Source organism: Myxocyprinus asiaticus, chromosome 14, assembly GCF_019703515.2.
Source record: "Myxocyprinus asiaticus isolate MX2 ecotype Aquarium Trade chromosome 14, UBuf_Myxa_2, whole genome shotgun sequence".
Taxonomy (NCBI): Eukaryota; Metazoa; Chordata; class Actinopteri; order Cypriniformes; family Catostomidae; genus Myxocyprinus; species Myxocyprinus asiaticus.
This window is the reverse complement of record NC_059357.1, coordinates 5,824,247-5,844,977: the sequence shown is the minus strand read 5'-3', so window position 1 is coordinate 5,844,977 and position 20,731 is coordinate 5,824,247. Positions and strand designations below refer to the sequence as shown.

General features: G+C 44.2%; 1 protein-coding gene across 3 annotated transcripts in view; it reads right to left on the bottom strand.

The window, feature by feature from the left end:
* Nucleotides 1–20,731, bottom strand: part of LOC127451878 (cAMP-dependent protein kinase type I-beta regulatory subunit) — a 98,413-nt gene that overhangs the window by 39,504 nt on the left and 38,178 nt on the right. For all 3 annotated transcript variants that reach the window (XM_051716912.1, XM_051716913.1, XM_051716911.1), the window contains exons 6-7: nucleotides 15,619–15,665; nucleotides 1,799–1,957 (exon numbers count right to left, since the gene is read on the bottom strand). In XM_051716912.1, coding sequence (XP_051572872.1) covers nucleotides 1,799–1,957; nucleotides 15,619–15,665 — 206 coding nt within the window. The remainder of the gene's footprint in view (nucleotides 1–1,798; nucleotides 1,958–15,618; nucleotides 15,666–20,731) is intronic.

The following is a 20,731-nucleotide window of genomic DNA, read 5'->3' as shown; positions in this document are numbered from 1 at the left end:
GGGACAGAGCGATATGCATCCGTTAATGTAGTGTAATAGTGATCCAGTATATTTCTGTCTCTGGTTGGGCATGTAACGTGCTGTTTGTATTTGGGAAGTTCACATGTGAGGTTTGCTTTGTTAAAATCCCCAAGAATAATATTAAGTAATTCCGGGTGTTGTTGCTCCGTGTCTGTGATCTGATTAGCCAGCTGTTGCAGCGCTGCACTCACACACGCTTGTGGAGGAAAATAAACACTCGCCAGAATAAATGAGAAAAACTCCCGCGGCAAACAGAAAGGCTTACAGTTTAGGGAGAGCACTTTTAAATTAGGGCAGCACATCTTCTTCAACGCTGCTACATCTGTACACCAATTTACATTGCTGTAAAAGCATGTTCCACTGCCTCTCATTTTCCCCGGTAACTCCATGATGCGATCCGCTCTGAACAGCTGAAAGCCCAGCAGATGTAACGCACTGTTCGGAATGGTTTCACTCAGCCAGGATTCCGTGAAGCACAGAGCAGCAGAGTTAGCAAAGTCCTTATTTGTATGGGTTAGGAGAAGTAGTTAGTCCATTTTGTAAGGAAGAGAGCGGATACTCGCTAGATGTATGCTTGGCAGTGCAGTTCGGAAGCCTCGTTGACGCAGTTTGACCACTGCGCCGGCTCGCTTCCCTCGTTTGCATCTTTTAGCGTGCTTGTACTGCACCGCAGCTCCACTGACTAAAATGTCCAACAAAACGTCTGAAAAACCAAATACCAGTAAAAGATTATCTGGTGTTTGCTGCCGAATCTTTAACAGTTCGTCTCTGGTGAAACTGATCGAAAAGACATTACTAAACGCAGGACAAACAAACAAAAACAGCAAAAGAACTGGAAAGCTCCACACCGAGGCAGCCATGATTATTGTAACTTCATTATTGTAACTTAGATGAAGATCAAACCAGATTTTAAGACAAATTTGTACATACAGTAAGTGCAGGTAATTTCAAAGGGTTCACATACTTTTTCTTGCCACTGTAAGTATCATAAAATATTCCATACAACTTGTGAGCTTTATTTCAAGTATTCTGAAGACAAACAGTAGCTTTGTGTAAGGAACCGAAAAGTAAACTTGGCACATCAAATGTGGTGCGACATGTATTGGTGCATAGTATTTGAATACGAATGAGATTTCAGAGCTATGGAGTAGAGGAGGATTTTCAGCAAAAAATTACTTACATTTTGGTCTGTTGCACACATATCGTGGACAACTATTATGGTGCCGTTTTGTCCTATTTGAAGCTCTACAGTATCTGTCCTCATTTACTTCCAATGTATGGAAAAGAACAGCATGAAAAGAGCATCTCCTTTTGTGTTCCATGGCATCAAGAAAGTGAGTAAATGACAGAAATTTAATTTTTGGGTGAACTACACCTTTAATTTCAAGGCTCTGAAGTATATGCATCCCCATATTTCATTGTAATTTAATTGTATTACATATAACGCTTTTTTTTTGCCTACATAGTACATTTCTGGTGAGTTTAAGAGAACATATTATGATATCCCGAAATATATTGATTGTGAGAGAACACATTATGACATCATAAAGGAACATGCGGAATGGTTACATTTGGAGGCAGATTCCATTAAGAATATCAATAAAACTAAAAGCAGAGTGGCAACTACAGCTGCAGTGCTAGATACAACATTCAAATGAGCTGAGCCAATGAGTTGACTATTAATATTTTCTGGATAGTTTTAAAAACTGTGTATACTAACTGAGTTGTTGGTGGTTAGTTTATGGCATATTATTTAAGAATGTGAGTGTGTTTATACCATTAGGATGCGGCGGTAGCTGTCTCTGTCTATGCCCCACAGTTTCATGTCAGTCTTAGCTTTAACAGTAGCAGCTCGTGGAGTTCCGTATATCAGAGCCAACTCTCCAAAACTGCCACCCTCTCCAATACTGGTCACCCATTCACCATTTACATACACCTGTGGAGAGAGAGAGAGAGAGTGAGTGAGAGAGAATGACCATAACATAATTCTATTTATAATACATTTTAATACGTCATTTATATGTTTTTATTAAAGACAACATGAAACATCATTAGCAATGCATTTAGCTGCCGTAATGTAACATATTTACAAGTGAAGCTAAAAATAATGTATATAATGGGCGAGCCATGATTTTATCCATCAGGATTTGAATGGTTTGTGGACAGAGGTGAAACATGTCAAGCTATGACATTATTAGTTTAAATTATTTTTCACTGCCCATGTGGCCTAGCTGTTAGCAAAATAAAAAATTGTTTTCAGAGGTGGGGAACACTATTAGGTAAATCTCATGAAGAAATGTTTGGGTCATATTTCATGCCAAAATTAAAAGATATATTTATTTTGCATTTATTTTAAATGTAACCCTTATATTGTTCAAAACTGACCAATTAATTTTTTTTGGTCTGAAAACTGTAGTTTATATCATCCAGTTGGAAAAAAGTTCCATGACTTTGTTCACACAGAGCATCTGAACAAATATTTTTTTAGATCATAAAATTTCATAAAATTGTATTGGTTTTATTTCACTTTGTTACACCAGTGATGTTTCCGGTCTAAAGTGACAGGTCACTGGAAATGAATGGATTAGACTACAAAATACAGAAATATGAAGTGTTCAGTAGCATGCCAATCTTTTAGATGAGCACATATGTTGATGTGTGTTTACACACACAAATTCCTCAGACATGCGCACACACACACACACACACAACGTGTTTTAAAGCACCCTTTTGTGCATCGTCTTTCCATGTACACTCTTTGAGGAATATATTTTAAGATCTACTTATCATGTTTGGGCTCGTTTGAATCGGGATAGTCTGCTGTTAGTTACTGTGGCAGCGGGGGTGTGGTCAAGCATCTCTCCGGAGAGAGAAAGCGGTAAGGGCGCTTACACCTGAGCTAAATTATGTCTAACGCCTGTCTCTAATTTCAGTGAGCACGGGGAGAGCGGCATAAATAGAAACCCGGGACTGAAGTTTGGTTGACCGACAGGCGATCCGGAGCCTTCTCAGCCAGGAGACACCCACACGTCATTACCCTCACCTGCGTTACAAAAGATGGGGGTGGCGGACGACCCAGAGGCGTTCCTGGATCTCTTTGAACACACCGCTGAGATCTGGGGCTGGCCGCTCGACCAGTGGGCGGCACGACTCATTCCGCTACTGTCTGGGGAAGCCCAGCTTGCGGCTCAACAACTACCAGCGATGAGCCTCCTGGCCTACGGAGACTTAAAAAAAGCTATCCTGCAACGGGTTGGTCGGAGTCCGGAAGAAAGTCGTCAGCTCTTCCGGAGCCTGAAGTTGGAGAACTCCGACCGCCCGTTTGCCTTCGCCCAACGGCTCCGCGATGCCTGCCGAAGATGGTTGCTAGAGGGGGACCGCGGCGTTGACGCGATCATCGACCAGGTGGTACTGGAGCAATTAACACATCAACTGCCAAAAGGGACAGCGGAGTGGGTCCAGTGCCACCGCCCGGCGTCACTAGAGGAAGCTATCTGGCTTGCGGAGGACCACATGGCGGCGATCCCGAGGGCGGAAGAGCCCTCCCTCTCTCTTCCCCCGTCTCATTCCCCTCCCCTATCTCCTCTCGTTCTGCTCTCTCTCCAGGTCCCGTTCCTGCCCCACGCGGACGAAGAGGACTTCAGCCACGGAGACCAGTTCCCCGGGTGTGGGAGGTGACACCTTCCTCTGTTCCAATGCCCCGCCGCTCTCCCCCTCAGGGAGGGGCGCCCGCCGACGCAAGTGCGGGCATAGCGCCTGGGCCGGCCTGCCGGAGGTGCGGAGACCCGGGCCACTTCCGAGATCAGTGCCCTCTGATGGAGCTGGGGACGGTGGTGCGGGTCTCTGACCTCCCACAGGCTGCCCCCGACCGGGCCGGAGCGTACCGGATACCGGTAAGTGTCAAGTGGGGTACTCACCAAGCGTTGGTGGACACCGGGTGTAATCAAACCACTATCCACCAACGCTTGGTTCAACCCGAGGCATTGGTCACAACTAAAACGGTGAAGGTGAAATGTGTACACGGGGATATTCACAAGTATCCGGTAGTGACCCAGACGATTAAATTCCGGGGGAAAAAGCATAGAGTGGAGGCTGTGGTTAGTTCCCGCCTCACCCATCCGCTGATTTTGGGGACTGATTGGCCTGACTTTAGAGCTTTATTAAAGGGAATTTGCGCAGATGGGTCCTGTATAAAGTTAGGGAGATGTGCAATGTGCAATGCTCTGGCAGGGGAGGCGGAGCCAGGGCCGTCCTCGACAGCTCCACGTCATAATGACGAGAGAGGGGGAGAGGCTGCAGCCCCTCCCCTTCTCAGGGAATTCCCTGAGGGGGATTTCCCTTTGGAGCAGTCGCGAGACGAAACCCTCAAACATGCCTTTGACCAAGTGAGAGTTATCGATGGTCAATGACTCCAGCCGGACATCGCCCTTTCATACCCCTATTTTGCAATTATAAATGAGCGGTTGTATCGAGTGACACAGGACACTCGGACCAAAGAGGATACAACCCAACTTTTGATTCCAAGGAGCCGTCGGGAAATGGTATTCCAGGCAGCTCATTATAATCCCATGGCGGGTCACCTAGGAGAAAGGAAAACACTGAACCGTCTAATAGCCCGTTTCTATTGGCCGGGCATTGGTGGTGATGTCCGCAGGTGGTGTGCGGCTTGCCGCAAATGCCAACTGGTTAACCCACAGGCCACCCCAAAAGCGCCATTGCGCCCTCTCCCTTTGATCGAGGTCCCCTTTGAGAGAATTGGAATGGACCTCGTCGGGCCATTAGAATGGTCAGCACGCGGACATCGCTTTGTATTGGTCCTAGTGGACTATGCAACGCGATATCCGGAAGCCGTGCCTCTTCGCAACATCTCAGCACGCAGTGTTGCGGAGGCACTCTTCAAAATTATCTCCCGGGTGGGGATTCTGAAAGAAATCCTCACCGATCAGGGCACAACATTTATGTCACGGACACTACGTGAACTGTACGAGTTGTTAAATATTAAATCGATTCACACCAGTGTATACCATCCTCAAACGGATGGCCTGGTGGAACGATTTAATAAAACCCTCAAAAACATGATTCGTAAGTTCGTGCACGATGATTCGAGGAACTGGGACAAATGGCTCGACCCCCTGTTATTTGCAGTACGAGAGGTCCCGCAAGCCTCCACTGGCTTCTCCCCATTCGAGCTGCTGTATGGGCGACGCCCACGCGGCATGCTTGATGTATGGCGAGAGGCCTGGGAGGAAGGACCTTCAAACAGTAAAAATGAAATTCAGTACGTTCTTGATCTTAGAGCAAAACTCCACACTTTGGGACAACTAACACAGGAGAATTTGCTCCAAGCTCAAGAACGACAGCACCGACTGTATGACAGGGGAACTCAGCTAAGGGAATTTGCACCGGGAGATAAAGTGCTTGTATTGCTTCCCACATCGAGCTCTAAATTACTTGCCAAGTGGCAAGGACCCTTTGAGGTCACACGACGAGTGGGAGATCTCGATTATGAGGTTAAACGAACCGATAGAGGGGACGCTCGTCAAATATACCACCTCAATCTCCTGAAATCGTGGAGGGAGGCGGTTCCTGTGACGTTGGCTACGGTAGTTCCCGAGAAGGCGGAGCTCGGACCGGAGGTGAGTTCAAAACATAAACAGTTCACCCCAGTCATTTGCGGAGACCACCTCTCACCGAGCCAACTCGCGGAGGTTGCTAGGTTGCAACAGGAGTTTGCAGATGTGTTCTCCCCTCTACCGGGACGTACAAACCTCATCCATCACCACATCGAGACCGAGCCGGGGGTGGTGGTACGTAGCCGCCCCTATCGACTACCCGAACACAAAAAGAAAATTGTTCGGGAAGAATTGGATGCGATGCTTGATATGGGGATAATAGAAGAATCCCACAGCGATTGGTCCAGTCCAGTTGTTCTAGTGCTTAAGAGCGACGGGTCTGTACGGTTCTGTGTGGATTATAGGAAAGTCAACGCGGTGTCTAAATTTGATGCGTATCCAATGCCTCGTGTTGATGAGTTGTTCGATCGGTTGGGCACTGCTCGTTTTTATTCGACATTGGATTTGACGAAGGGTTATTGGCAGATCCCCTTGACACCAATTTCCCGTGAGAAAACCGCCTTCTCCACACCGTTTGGATTACACCAATTTGTGACACTTCCGTTCGGTTTGTTTGGAGCCCCGGCTACGTTTCAGCGTCTCATGGACCGAATCCTCAGACCGCATTCAGCTTACGCCGCTGCCTATTTAGACGACATCATCATTTATAGCAATGATTGGCAGCGGCATATGCAACATCTGAGGGCGGTTCTGAGATCACTGCGCCGAGTGGGACTCACAGCGAATCCGAAGTAGTGCGTGATTGGACGGGTGGAGGTACGGTATTTGGGGTTCCACTTGGGCCACGGGCAGGTGCGTCCCCAAATTGACAAGACAGCGGCGATTGCGACCTGCCCGAGACCCAAGACCAAAAAGGGGGTGAGACAGTTCCTGGGGCTGGCTGGCTATTATAGAAGGTTTGTGCCTAATTATTCAGACGTCACCAGCCTGCTGACTGATCTCACTAAAAAGGGAGCTCCAGATCAGGTCCAGTGGACGGAGCAGTGTCAACAGGCGTTCACGCAAGTTAAAGCCGCACTTTGCGGGGGGCCGCTTTTACATTCACCTGACTTCTCTCTCCCTTTTGTTTTACAGACAGATGCTTCAGACAGGGGGCTGGGGGCCGTACTCTCGCAGGTGGTGGAGGGGGAGGAGCGCCCGGTGCTGTACATTAGCCGTAAGCTCTCGTTAAGGGAAACTAAGTACAGCACCGTGGAAAAGGAGTGTCTCGCCATCAAGTGGGTGGTCCTCACTCTCCAATACTACCTGCTGGGGTGGGCCTTCACCCTCTGCTCGGATCACGCCCCACTCCAGTGGCTCCACCGCATGAAAGATACTAACGCCCAGATCACCCGTTGGTATCTGGCTCTTCAGCCGTTTAAGTTCAAGGTGGTCCACAGACCGGGGGCGCAGATGGCTGTCGCCAACTTCCTTTCCAGGAATGGGGGGGGAGTGGTAGGCAGGCCGGATGCCGCCCCGGCCTGAGTCGGGCGGTGGGGATATGTGGCAGCGGGGGCGTGGTCAAGCATCTCTCCGGAGAGAGAAAGCAGTAAGGGCACTTACACCTGAGCTAAATTATGTCTAACACCTGTCTCTAATTTCAGTGAGCACGGGGAGAGCGGCATAAATAGAGCCAGACCGCAAGTAGAAGAGAGAGAGAGCCTGGGCACCAGAGACCCTATTGTGAAGTCAGGAGTTTATCATAGCATAGCTGAGAGTTTATTTTTGTAAAATAGTTTGTTTACTTTGAGAGTGAATTAATGAACATTGGGAAAGCCCTGAAAGAGTGTTTTTTGCTGCAGTAAGGAGAATAAAACACTTACCTGAACCAGGAAAGCTGCTTCTCACCTCCTCTTTACAGTTACGATATGTAATTTTCTATGTTATATGCAGGTTTCAGGAAGTAATAATGGAAAACATGAAAAAAGACACTCATACACTAATACTCACTGCAGTTTGGCCTTTTGAGTGAAACTAATTTGCTCATTGCATTTTACTAATTGAGACCTTTCCAACGATATACACCGATCAAACACAACTTTAAAACCACCTGCCTAATATTGTGTAGGTCCACCTTGTGCCGCCAAAATAGCGCCAACCCGCATCTCAGAATATTCTGAGATACTATTCTTCTCACCACAATTGTACAGAGCGGTTATCTGAGTTACCGTAGACTTTGTCAGTTCGAACCAGTCTTGCCATTCTCTGTTGACCTCTCTCATCAACACGGTGTTTCTATTCGCAGAACTGCGACTCACTGGATGTTTTTTTTTTGTTTGTTTGTTTTTGGCACCATTCAGAGTAAATTCTGTTGTGTGTGAAAATCCCAGGAGATCAGCAGTTACAGAAATACTCAATCCAGCCTATCTGGCACCAACAGTCATCCATGCGATTATCTAATCAGCTAATCGTGTGGCAGCAGTGCAGTGCATAAAATCATGCAGATACAGGTCAGAAGCTTCAGTTAATGTTCACATCAACCATGGGGGAAAATGTGATCTCAGTGATTTGGACCGTGGCATGATTGTTGGTGCCAGACGGGCTGGTCTGAGTATTTATGTAACTGCTGATCTCCTGGGATTTTCATGCACAACAGTCTCTAGAATTTACTCCGAATGGTGCCAAAAACAAGAAACCATGAAAAAAAAAGATGGAAAAAAAATGATGGACCCAGCAGAGATTTTTTCTTCTTCAAATGGTTCTCCTGTTTGCCAGCATGCAGAGCACGTCAAGAGGCTGTACGGGGTAAGGTAGGAGGACAAGTCCATGGGGGAAATATCCCCTAGAGTTTTTGTCATTGTCCTCGGGTCTGGGATACAATCAGACCTGCCTAATTTATCTTTTTTGGCCAGGTCTGAATGAACCTATTAGATCTTGTGTCCCAGGATGAATACTTTCTCGAGGCAGTCAGGCAAGCCCTTAAATGGGAGGAAGTTATCACAGCCAGTGCCTCGGGAGACTTCCTATCCTCATCCCAACCCAAGGACGAGGGCACTCCCCACACGGAGGTGGACACCTCGGCCATTGCCTTCACACCTCAAAGGAGGAAGCGGAAAGGGAAGCCCAGCCTATCAGCCGAGCCCACCACTGATGACTGCCTGGAGGCAGCGGATGTTCCCACTGCTGACCGCCAGGAGGCAGAGGCTGTCAAAGTAGCAGAACTCCTCAACGCCCGGAGGAGAAGGGCACCTACTCCTCAGTCACTGACAACGGCCACAGAGGCAGTTCCCCTGCCGCTGCCAGCGCCTGCCACGGCCAACGAGCCAGGGCCCATGCCTGCCACAGCCAACAAGCCAGCACCCATGCCTGCCACGGTCAACGAGCCAGTTCCTGAAGCCTAATCCGTCCCAGAGCCAGCGCCTGAAGCCTTGGCCATCCTAGTACCAGCATCCTTGGTCATGACAGCTGCTCCCACAGCAGTGCTCCCGGCCGCCCGGAAGAAGAGGAGGAGGAGAAGGGCTCCTGAAGGGTTCCCCGTTTCCCTGTCACTGCCAGTGCCCACAACCACGGAGGTCGTTCCCCTGTCACTGCCAGTGCCCATGACCACGGAGGTCGTTCCCCTGTCACTGCCTGTGCTCACAGCCACTGAGACTGTTCCCGTCACTGCCTGTGCTCACAGCCACTGAGACTGTTCCCCTGTCACTGCCAGTGCTCATGACCAAGGAGACCGTTTACTAGTCTCTGCCGATGTTCACGGCCACGGAGACCATTCCCCTGTCTCGGCCAGTCCCCGAGCCTTCCACAGCTCCACCCCCTGAGTTGCTCAGAACATACGGGTATAAAAGAAGCTGGTATGCAACCACTCATTCAGATTTTCTCTTCAGAGCCGAACGGTCGATGCTTATTGAGCTGAATTCTCACGGCTGTTTATTCACCTCTGCTGGATCTGACTGCGCATTTCAGCGGCTTCTCCCCCTCTGCACTGGTGCACTGCAGAGAACACCCCTGGGCACTTCGGCAGAAATAAAAGAGTATATTCTGAAAAAAAGAGTATATACATCCCGTCTGCTTGTCGCCAAGGGCGTCCTCCTACGGTGACTGCACCGGCTCCGCCGCAGCCCACCCCCGTGGCCCGGCCCCGGTATGGAGCCCACCGCAGGAAGCAGACGCTACCCGTCTCATGGCCGGCCACCAAGAACTCGAGAAGGGCTTTGAAGCGCCCCTGAGATGGGCGACCCAGGGACGAGGAAACCCGCTGCTCTGGAGCTGGTAAGCAGACCACTACATACCCCGGTGGAGGGCCGAGAGGAGAATCTTTTGTTACCTTTTCATTTAATTTCGCCGCATACCCAAGTGGCTGTGGTACCCAAGAGCACAGCAAAAGAGCGGTTTCCTTATTCCCTGGGTCATATACCCGGTGCGCACGGCCGTCATCACGACCACCGTCCACCATTCCATTTCGACAGGTTTGGCGCTCCAGCGGCGGTCTCCCCGCCCCTGCGCGCCCAGCTGTGGCACAAATCCGCCCCTGATGTGACGGTCTCCACGGGTCACGAGGACAGGCCTCTTCCTCCCCCGTCCCAGGCTGTTCCGGTGGTGGTCACAAGGAGCCAAGTAAGTGCTTCGATGCCCCTGAACTCAGCATGGCCACGGCCCGACGTGGCACCTTAGGCTCCGCCCCGCCGCGAGGCCCCACCCACCAGTACGTCCGACAAGATTGTCCCCTTGGTCCCCCTCGCCCGGAGCTTGGACGCGTGGCTTGCGCTTTCCAACCCGTAGCGATGGCTGGTCCGGACCATCCGACTCGGCTACGCAATTCAGCTCGCCGGGCGTCCGCCCAGGTTCAACGCCGTCCACTTCACCTCGGTGAAGGGCGAGAACGCCGCTACCTTGCGCGTGGAAATCGCTACCCTCCAGTCTCATCCCGTGTAGTGGCAGGCATAAGCAGGTAAGTCCGGGACAGCTGGTCGGGTGTATCGCTTGCGCATAGAGCCTTTCTCCTCCCCTGAGCTGAAGACATGCGCTGTTGACTCCCAGTAGTGTTCACAAACTGTGTTCCCTGGATGACTTCCTCCGAGCCCTGTGGCAGACGAGTTTGCCGAGAAACTCGCTGCCGGCTCAGTACATATGCTAACTAAGCCCCGTACTGGGGTAGGTGCTCCGCATGTGTTGGTTCCCCATAGGTAACCCAATGCGACATATATCTTCCGCTAATTCGTTTCCCTGTTGGTAAACGGCGTCTTCCTTGAGCAGAAGTCCCTCTTCCCCAGTCACCATGTTTGTAGAAACTCCTCCCCCGTAGTGTAGGACCTACCATGGGACTTCTCCACATGACATACTTCCGACAAGGCTCGGCTTGACCATGTGACGTATTTCCACTCAAAATACCCCCCCCCACCCCCTCTGGGCAGGGTGTGGTCTCCGCAGTGTCTTCCGCTTGGGAGTGACACCCCCCCGATGTAGACCTGGTGGCCCCAGTTGGTTAACAAATTTCACTTTTTTTGGGGGGGAGAAAAAAAAGAGAGGATAAGAGGCCACGACTGGGCTAGCCTGTCTCTATCTTTTGGGCAGTCGACTTGTTCCCAAAGGGCCATTCGACACTCATAACAGCATTGCGGGAGGTTACATGTCGGCCTGGTGCACTGGCTACGAGGCACACAGTGGTCTGACCATCACACACCGCCAGTTCACGTAACACAGTTCAGCTAGTTGTGGCTTTTCGTTTAGGGACCCCTAGTGTCACTACATCGACACAACGTCGAGTGAGTGACAGAAAGGGGACGTCCTGGTTACTTGTGTAACCTCCGTTCCCTGATGGAGGGAATGAGACGTTGTGTCCCTCTTGCCACAACGCTGGACTACCCGCTGAAATGGCCGGGACCTTGTCTCGGCTCCTCAGCACAAAACCTGAATGAGCGGTTGCATACCAGCTCCTTTTATACCCGTATGTTCGGGGGAGTGGTATGCAAATACTGCTCGCCAATTTTCACTGGCCTTTTTTCAAAGACCAGATGTGTTTCGGGCTCCCAAGTGTGACCCCTAGTGTCACTACATCGACACAACATCTTGTTCTCTCCATCAGGGAACGAAGGTTACGCAAGTTTTATGTTGGATTTTGTGTTTTATTTTTTGTATTAAATAAACCTTTATTTTTCACTCTCCGTTTGGGTCCTGAGCCTCATCATTCCCTACACCCTTGACAGTTAAAATTGTGCAGCCCTGAAGGATCGTGAAATTAGTCTACTGATGTGCTCTTTACGAAACTTAATGGCCAAATGAAAGCACATTAAAATCATCGCTATATAGACAATATTGGTCAATTTTACATCGTCAGCAAAATGATCTTGATTATATCGTTAAAATTTGATATATCGTCCAGCCCTATATGCAACATGAGAGATTTATTAACAATCTTAGTTGGCCGGTCATTTTTGACCAGGAACACAAAGGTGTTAGCACAAATGAACACAACACAAGGGTTAATGTTTTGCATTGTGGCATTATTTTCATGCCAATTAAGCAAATTTCCCCACCAAATTCTCTACTGTAATGCACAAAAAAAAAAAAAATATATATATATATATATATATATATATATATATATATATATATATATAAAAAATCTCACCAAAATCTATTTCTCTGTAAAGCAGTATTGAAAATCATCCTATTTTGACACAATAATTTACTTTTATTAAAGTCAGGCTTCATATTCTTTATGCAAAATAAACAAAATGTATTTGTTTCTTGTGATTTTGGGGTGAAGTATGACCAGGACATTTTCTTGACAGTTTTCATGAAACTCACCTTATTACATTTTGATGAAGATTAGAAAACAATCACTTTTTGTCTTTACATAATGTGCACTGATAAACTGTCCACAATAAGACCAGGGACATTTATTAAGTAAATAAATAGGGTCAATTTTGTTTTCATGTTATCTTTTAGGATTGCTCAAACTTTGTTTCATAATGACAGTCAAGGGCATTCACAGTGAAACAGGTGATCTGATAACAACACACAGCTCAGTCCTTCTATCTTCCCAACCTGCTCTGATTACTCTTCGGTGTTTCAAGAGGAATCAGATAACATGTCCACCTTGAGACTCTCTCTGCTGTTTCGTCTGCCACTCTGGCAGTAGGCAGATGCTACTGAAGAAGACCATGAATATGTTCATCAATCTGTGTGTTTAAGAGTCGCTGTGTGGTTTTCAACAGCACACACACACACAAAGAGCCTCTTTCTAATTTTGTACAGAGGCTGGTGTGGTTTCACCTGATGACACACAATCCACTTGTTGATTTTATGAGGGGAGATTAAAAAATGCGAACACACAGGGCAGAAATAAGCACTAATTTTCTGTCTTGCCCTGGCCAGGCGATCTGCTAGCCATCTAAAACACATTCCAAAGGTATCTCTGCTCTCCAGAAAGGCCACTGGAACAGGTTTGGGTCAAGGCCTCATCAGAGCCAGCCAGAGCACACAGGCCATGAGCAAATGAGGCAGACTTGTCAACTCAGGTAAGTGATGTGCTTTTAATATTTTATTGATATGTTGTTGTCGTAAGCCTTCAGCTAATTACTCTTTATAAAGGATATTCAGGTTTATTTTTTACTTCAAGTCAACATGAAATCAGAATTGACCCTTTTTACTTATCTTCATGCACATTGCTGGTCTTTTTGTGCATGAAAGGAGTGTGTCACATTATCAAGGACACAGTTAATGCACAAAATAATGTAAGTCCATATATCTTCTAATTCACTGCATACAGTCCATTTACACTACCCACTTCATATGAATGTGCTGTCTTTGTTTATATCACTGGTGCTTGACAGGGAATGGACTACATAATAGGACGCAGACACTGCAATAACCAGAGAAGAGCCTTGCGCACACGAATTCGCAAACCTATTTGTGCCGTGCATGCTTGCAAGAAAATACAAAAACTTCATGGCCTTGTCCTTTGACTTTGCACTTATGACTGATGGGATAGCGCTGAGCTTAGCGCTAGCACTCTAAAAATAGGGCCCCTTAAGTTGAAAATAACCCAGAATTCTCCTTTTATCTGAGTGAAACTGCATGTTTTCTTGATGAGAGAGTGTTTACGTGTTAATGAATTCCAAATCTGAAAAACACACACTAGTAGGATGTGCTCTAAAGTCACAGTAGATTAAAACTTTCTACTAATGAGAGACATTACCACCACACTCAAGACGCATCTTCACATTCCAGGGTGTTTGTGCGTATTTTAGAGTTTAAAAATCCCAGCTTGCACACATACACATATGGGAAAACTTGCTATATGTATATATATATATATTTTGTGCATGTGTGCGACCAGCACTAGTATGGAGTACTGAGTGATTCTGGCTCTGTTCTCGAGTGCTCTGCTGGTCTAAGCACGCTGGCTTTGACCCAAGAGCATCATACACAGGAATCTGATGTGGCAATGACCCAGTGCTGACTCAAAGCGCCCTCAGAGCTCTTCCAGAGCAGTGGAGAAATATTACCACTGATATAGCAGTCACTGGATTGCTGACCAACAGACTGAGGACATAAAAGACTGTTGATAATATATAAAGAATACAAAGATGATGTATGTATTTTCAGTTAAAGGGATTAGCCCGTAACTGAATCATGGAAAACAGTTTTCCTAGCTCTTAAAAAAAATTTTCATTAAAACTAAGCTTAAAAAATGTGTTGTTAAGAATTCTTCATTGTATTGATGTCACAACCATGAGCTCATTAACATATGAACAACCGCATTTAGATATTCAGTATTCAGCAACAACTATAATCTTTCATGTCTGTTTTGAATGCTAAGAAAGAATTTTGGACCATTTTTCCTTACAGAACTGCTTCAGCTCAGCCATACTCTTAGGATGTCTGGTGTGAACGGCTCTATTAAGGTCACTCAACAGCATCTCCATTGGGTTAAGGTCTGGGTTCTGACTGGGCCACTCCAAAAAGTGGATTTTCTTTTTTTGAAGCCATTCTGTAGTGGATTTACTTCTATGTTTAGGGTCATTGTCCAGCTGCATAACCCAACTTCTACTGCGTTTCAGCTGGTGCACAGCCACCCTGACTTCACCATTGGGATGATGTTTTCATGTTGGTATGCAGTGCCCTTTTACACCATATGTAGTCAAGTCAAGTCATTTTTATTTGTATAGCTCTTTTCACAACACACATCATTTCAAAGCAGCTTTACAGAAAATTATGCTTCAACATAATAACCTGTAATTTAGTAATGTTGTGCTGCATGTTCTTCCCAAACAATTCAACTTTAGTTTCATCAATCCACAAAACATTTTCTCAGTAGAGTTGTGGAGTGTCAAGATGGTATTTGGAAAACTTCAGATGCTCAGCAATGTTTTTGTTGGAAAGCAGCAACTTCCTTCGTGGTGTCCTGCAATGCCTATTTAATGTTTTCCATATAGTAGACTCAAAGATTCCTTCAAGTCTTTAGCTGTCACTCTAGGGTTCTTTTTTTACCAGAATTGATCATTCTGCAGTGTGCCCTTTGAGTCATCTTGGCTGTACAGCCACTTCTAGGGAGAGTAGCCACAGTACTAAATCGTCTCCAGTTTGTCTAACTGTGGACAGATGAACATCTAAGATCTTTGAGATAACTTTGTACCCTTTACTACAATTCTTGATCATGGGTCTTCTGAGATCTCTTTTTTGCAAGGAATAATCCATGTCTGCAGATGCTTCTTGAGAATAGCAAACTCAAAATGTTTGAGTGCTTTTTATAAGTCAAAGTAGCTCTAACCCAGACCTCCAATCTCGTTTCATTAATTGGATGCCAGATTTGCCAACTCCTGACTCTCCAGTTTGTTTTTTTACCTCATTAGCATAAATGCAGGTAATTCCAAAAGGTTCACATAATTTTTCTTGCCACTGTAGATCAATCAATTCCATTTTTCTTTAAGAAAAACATGCACCGATGAATTGTATACAATTAGACCAGGGGCACTTATTAATAAAGTCAATAGTTTAATTTCATGTTGTCTAATGATTGACTATGAAATACTGAACTCACGTCAACTTCTCCCTGATCAATCACATAGAAGTTGTCTCCTTCATCACCTGAAATAAAGACAGAAACATAAGGAGTTTAGTTCGATCAACCAACTGTAATGACAAAACTTCAGTTAAAATGCCCTCTTGTTTTCGTACTCAAAAATCTATATAAAATAAAGTTTGTCAAGCTTTGTTAGTGGTAGACCGATATGGGTTTTGCGATGGCTGATATTGATACTGATTTCTAGAGAGCATGGTTGCCGATAGTCAATATAAAGTTGGTTTTGCAATGGCCGATATTGATGCTGATATCTAGAGAGCATGGTTGCCGATAGTCAGTATAAAGTTGGTTTTGCAATGGCTGATATTGATGCTGATATCTAGAAAGCATGGTTGCTGATAGTCAATATAAAGTTGGTTTTGAAATGGACAATATTGATGCTGATATCTAGAGAGCATGGTTACTGAGAGTCAATATAAAGTTGGTTTTGCAATGGCCGATGTTGATGCCGATATCTAGACAGCATGGTTGCCAATAGTCAATATAAAGTTGGTTTTGCAATTGCCGATGTTGATGCCGATATCTAGACAGCATGGTTGCCGATAGTCAATATAAAGTTGGTTTTGCAATGGCCGATATTGATGCTGATATCTAGAGAGCATGGTTGCCGAGAGTCAATATAAAGTTGGTTTTGCAATGGCCGATGTTGATGCTGATATCTAAAGAGCATGGTTGCCGATAGTCAATATAAAGTTGGTTTTGCAATGGCCGATGTTGATGCTGATATCTAAAGAGCATGGTTGCCGATAGTCAATATAAAGTTGGTTTTGCAATGGCCGATATTGATGCTGATATCTAGAGAGCATGGTTTCTGAGAGTCAATATAAAGTTGGTTTTGCAATGGCCGATATTGATGCTGATATCTAGAGAGCATGGTTGCCGAGAGTCAATATAAAGTTGGTTTTGCAATGGCCGATGTTGATGCTGATATCTAAAGAGCATGGTTGCCGATAGTCAATATAAAGTTGGTTTTGCAATGGCCGATATTGATGCTGATATCTAGAGAGCATGGTTTCTGAGAGTCAATATAAAGTTGGTTTTGCAATGGCCGATATTGATGCTGATATCTAGAGAGCATGGTTGCCGAGAGTCAATATAAAGTTGGTTTTGCAATGGCCGATATTGATGCTGATATCTAGAGAGCATGGTTTCTGAGAGTCAATATAAAGTTGGTTTTGCAATGGCCGATATTGATGCTGATATCTAGAGAGCATGGTTGCCAATAGTCAATATAAAGTTGGTTTTGCAATGGCCGATATTGATGCTGATATCTAGAAAGCATAGTTGCTGAGAGTCAATATAAAGTTGGTTTTGCAATGGCCGATATTGATGCTTATATCTAGAGAGCATGGTTGCGATAGTCAATATAATGCTGATATTTATATAATACAATTTCACAATGTTAATGTGACAAAAAATGTACACCTAAAAATAAACAGTTACTCAAAATAATAAAAAAATCGATCTACTTACAAGGCCAGTTATTGCTTGATTAATCAACTTAATTGATCAACAGTTGTCATCCACTTTTCATAAAGACTCGTCGCTTGATGAGAGAAATTTTCTTTCCTGCGTTGATGTATTTCCTGTTGTAACAGGAAGTTTGGGTGGGACATATTGCAGTGCTCATCCCTTATTTTTAACATAGCAAATAGGCTTTAGTTTACTAGATAAGTTTACTTGATATTGCTTGTCAGTGGCAGATGATTTTCTGCTAGGACATTTTCATTCTAGGTGAGTGTAAGATGAGTCTTGAGTATATCTGCTAATAGTGTTAACTTTCTGGAGTACACTAGCATATAGATGGTCTCAAAGCTAACAATCATGGACCAAAAGTCATAAAACTCTGCTTTTGATTTCATGGGATCTTTAAATTTTGGATGGAATGGAAGAAAAAGACAGATCACTTCTCTCTTTTAAGAGATTCCATCTCTTACCAACTCCCCATTTCCCAAGAACACACATATGCACTTATTAAAGATAAAAGATGGCACACCACTTTAAAAACTTCGGCACCTCCCAGAGCAGTGTCATCTTAACGATTCCCAGACTTTATCCTCTACAGCCCATTTGAGAGTTTAATGGACAGTTGGGTGTGCCAGAAGCCAGGAGCTCTGATTTCCAAGTTAAAGGCTGTTACATGAAGCAGTTCTGTAGGTTCACAGGGTCTTTGATGTGTAAGTGTGTGTTTAAGTTTGTGTTTGGGGTTCTGGTAGCAAGTGTGTGTGTTTGTGTGTGCTAAAGAGTTAAAAGACTCCATGATCAGTGCACTCCCGAGTTCACGCAGGTTCATGGGGGCTAATTAACGGCGAACACACCAAACGCTCGTAAATCACACACACAATTTATCTTAACACACTCACCAACTGCAAGTGCCCTCTCCCTCTCTTACCCTTTCTCTCTCTCTCTCTCTCTCTATCTCAAGCCATTCAGCTCATTTTTCTTAGTATTGTTCCTGTCTTCCTGTCTTTTATCACCTCTCCTCTGAAGTTTCTGTTTTTTGAACAGCCGATCCTTAAGTCACAGAGTGCAGTTAAATATTTGACGAGAACAGAAGTGCACACATGCACACTTACACGCACACAGCTCTGCACATTCCTAGCTTTACTTTTATGGGCAATCTGCCCATGTTAGATAAATGCATCGAAACTCAGGTTCAAGATTTGCATTGCACAGAGAAAATGTAAGCCATGTTTGCAGTTGAACAAACATCTAGAATTTGCACTCATTGTTTTAAGTATATATGCTAAAAAAAAAACTCTTCACTCACCTTTTCTTCTTAGTTCTCAAATACCTAAAATAACTTGCACTGAAATCATATTTGCACATTTGGTATCAGCAATACTTCAATATAATAATAACTGTACTATAATAATTGTACTTGACTTGTGTTTAGTATGTGGCTTGTATTCAGGCGTGAAAAGATATTGCCACTACATTTGCAATTGTTGTGTCTTTCTTGACACTTGAGGCCTAAATAATATTTTTCCATTATTATTTTCATGACAATTAAGCACATTTTCCTCCTCTCAGTATCCTACTGTAATGCGAAAAAAAACTCAAGACTTTAAATCTTAAAACTCTAAAACTTTTTTTTAATAATTTTTTTTAAATATATTTTTAAATTGTACAGGATATTATTACATTTTAATTGTGTAAATCATAGTTGCATTTGTTTAACTTAATTTAATTTATGCTCATTTTAATAATAATAAAGAGATGCACTGCTATGAAAAGTTTCGCCCGATACGATACAGATAAAAAATTAAATAAAATTAAAAAAAAAATATTAATTTTGCAAATTAACTTATTTTGTCATGAGATCACCGTTTTACTTAGGAATGTTTAAAAAAAGAAGTACAAAAGCTTTTTCACTGTTCTAACAATTAATAATTTCCTTTGAACATTGAATCTGTTGAACACATGACAAAGAGAGCCACGGTAAAAAATACATACTAGATAAAAAGATAAAAAAAGATACAAAAATGACTAAATATGATAACATGATGTTTGATATGAGAAAAAAAAGGTTATTTTATACTTCTAAAATATTTTTTGCACTTCTATTTTTGCAGTTTAAAATGCAGGTTTAGTAATCGCACAAAGCAACATTGTAATTTCAATCTTAATTCAATCAATCATGTAAGGGATAATGTACAGTCAGCCGGCTGTTATCAACCCCTTCAGGTTGATACAAGACCCCTCCGCTTCATGTTGGTGTCCTGATCACCCTGTCGGGGTTTATTGTGCAAAAACAACTGGCTGACTTTACATTATCCTGCTTATTAGACGGCTACTAACCAACTAAATAAATACATGGGAAAAAAATATTGATTTGAGTTGAAATTATATATTTTGGGAAGAAAGAAATGGCTGAACCGCTAAAATCCACCTCTGGTTTGCATCAGAGTTCTGTTGGTATTTATTTTGTATTATTCAGCCTATTACAAGACTACTAGACAAATAAACAAATAGATGGACATGAAACATTGATTTGCATTGAAACTGTGTAGTTATGTGAGAAGAAATAAATTGCTGAACAGCTGAAATTCCACCTCCGGTTTGCTTCGGACTTCGGTTGTTTGTTTTTTAATTAATGAACGGCTGCTTAGTATGCATCTTATTAGAAAGCTAATTGCAAAATAAACAAATAAATGCACATATAAACATTAATCAGAGATTAAATAATTTTATTAGTTTACTTGTAGAGATTGCAGAGTGATCCAAGGAGCAGGAAAGATGGCACATATACCCGGATGAGCGGTCTGATACCTCAATGTGCAGTGGTTACAGAGAAATTTCAGACCGCTAGATGGCACCATTGACCGATCAGAATTAAGTACTCCAGGCAGTCGTGTAATAAGCAGCATTAATGGTTAACATACCGATATCTCAGAAGTCAAAGTCTGCTGTTTTCAAAGAATTTTGAGTGGTTTCCCACATCATGTAGCCTATTGGTAAGTGCCACTTTCACAACTGTTACATCCATCTTTGCCGTTTTTTATTAATTAACATGAAAATGAGACAGAATAAACATTTTATATCACATGTTCTTGGGGAGTGCCAATCCTTCTAAATATTGTGGCTATTATTATTTCTAGATTGTACTTGAATTCACAGAGTTCCGTTTCTGTCACTCACTCGAAGTTGTGTCGATGAAGTGACAATAGGGATCGCTCTTGGGAGCCCCAGACATCTCTAATCTTTGAGAAAAGGCCAATGAGAATTGGCGATTGGAATTTGCATGCCACTCCCCCAGACATACGGGTATAAAAGGAGCTGGAATGCAACCACTCATTCAGATTTCTTCTTCAGAGCCGAGTGGTTGTGTTCATTCAAGCTGAACTACTAATGGTCCATTGATCTCTCTTGCTCTCATGATCTGTTGGTCTTACGGCGCATTACAGCGGTTCTCCCCCTCTAGCACCGGCGTTGTGCAGAGTACATCCCTGGGCGCTTCAACAGCGAGTATATTTTCTCTCTAAAAGAGAATATTTCCAACTAAAAGAGTTGTGCACTCACGAAAGCGTTTTTTTCAAGATGTCTTTTCGTTTGTGTATCCTTCCTGGTT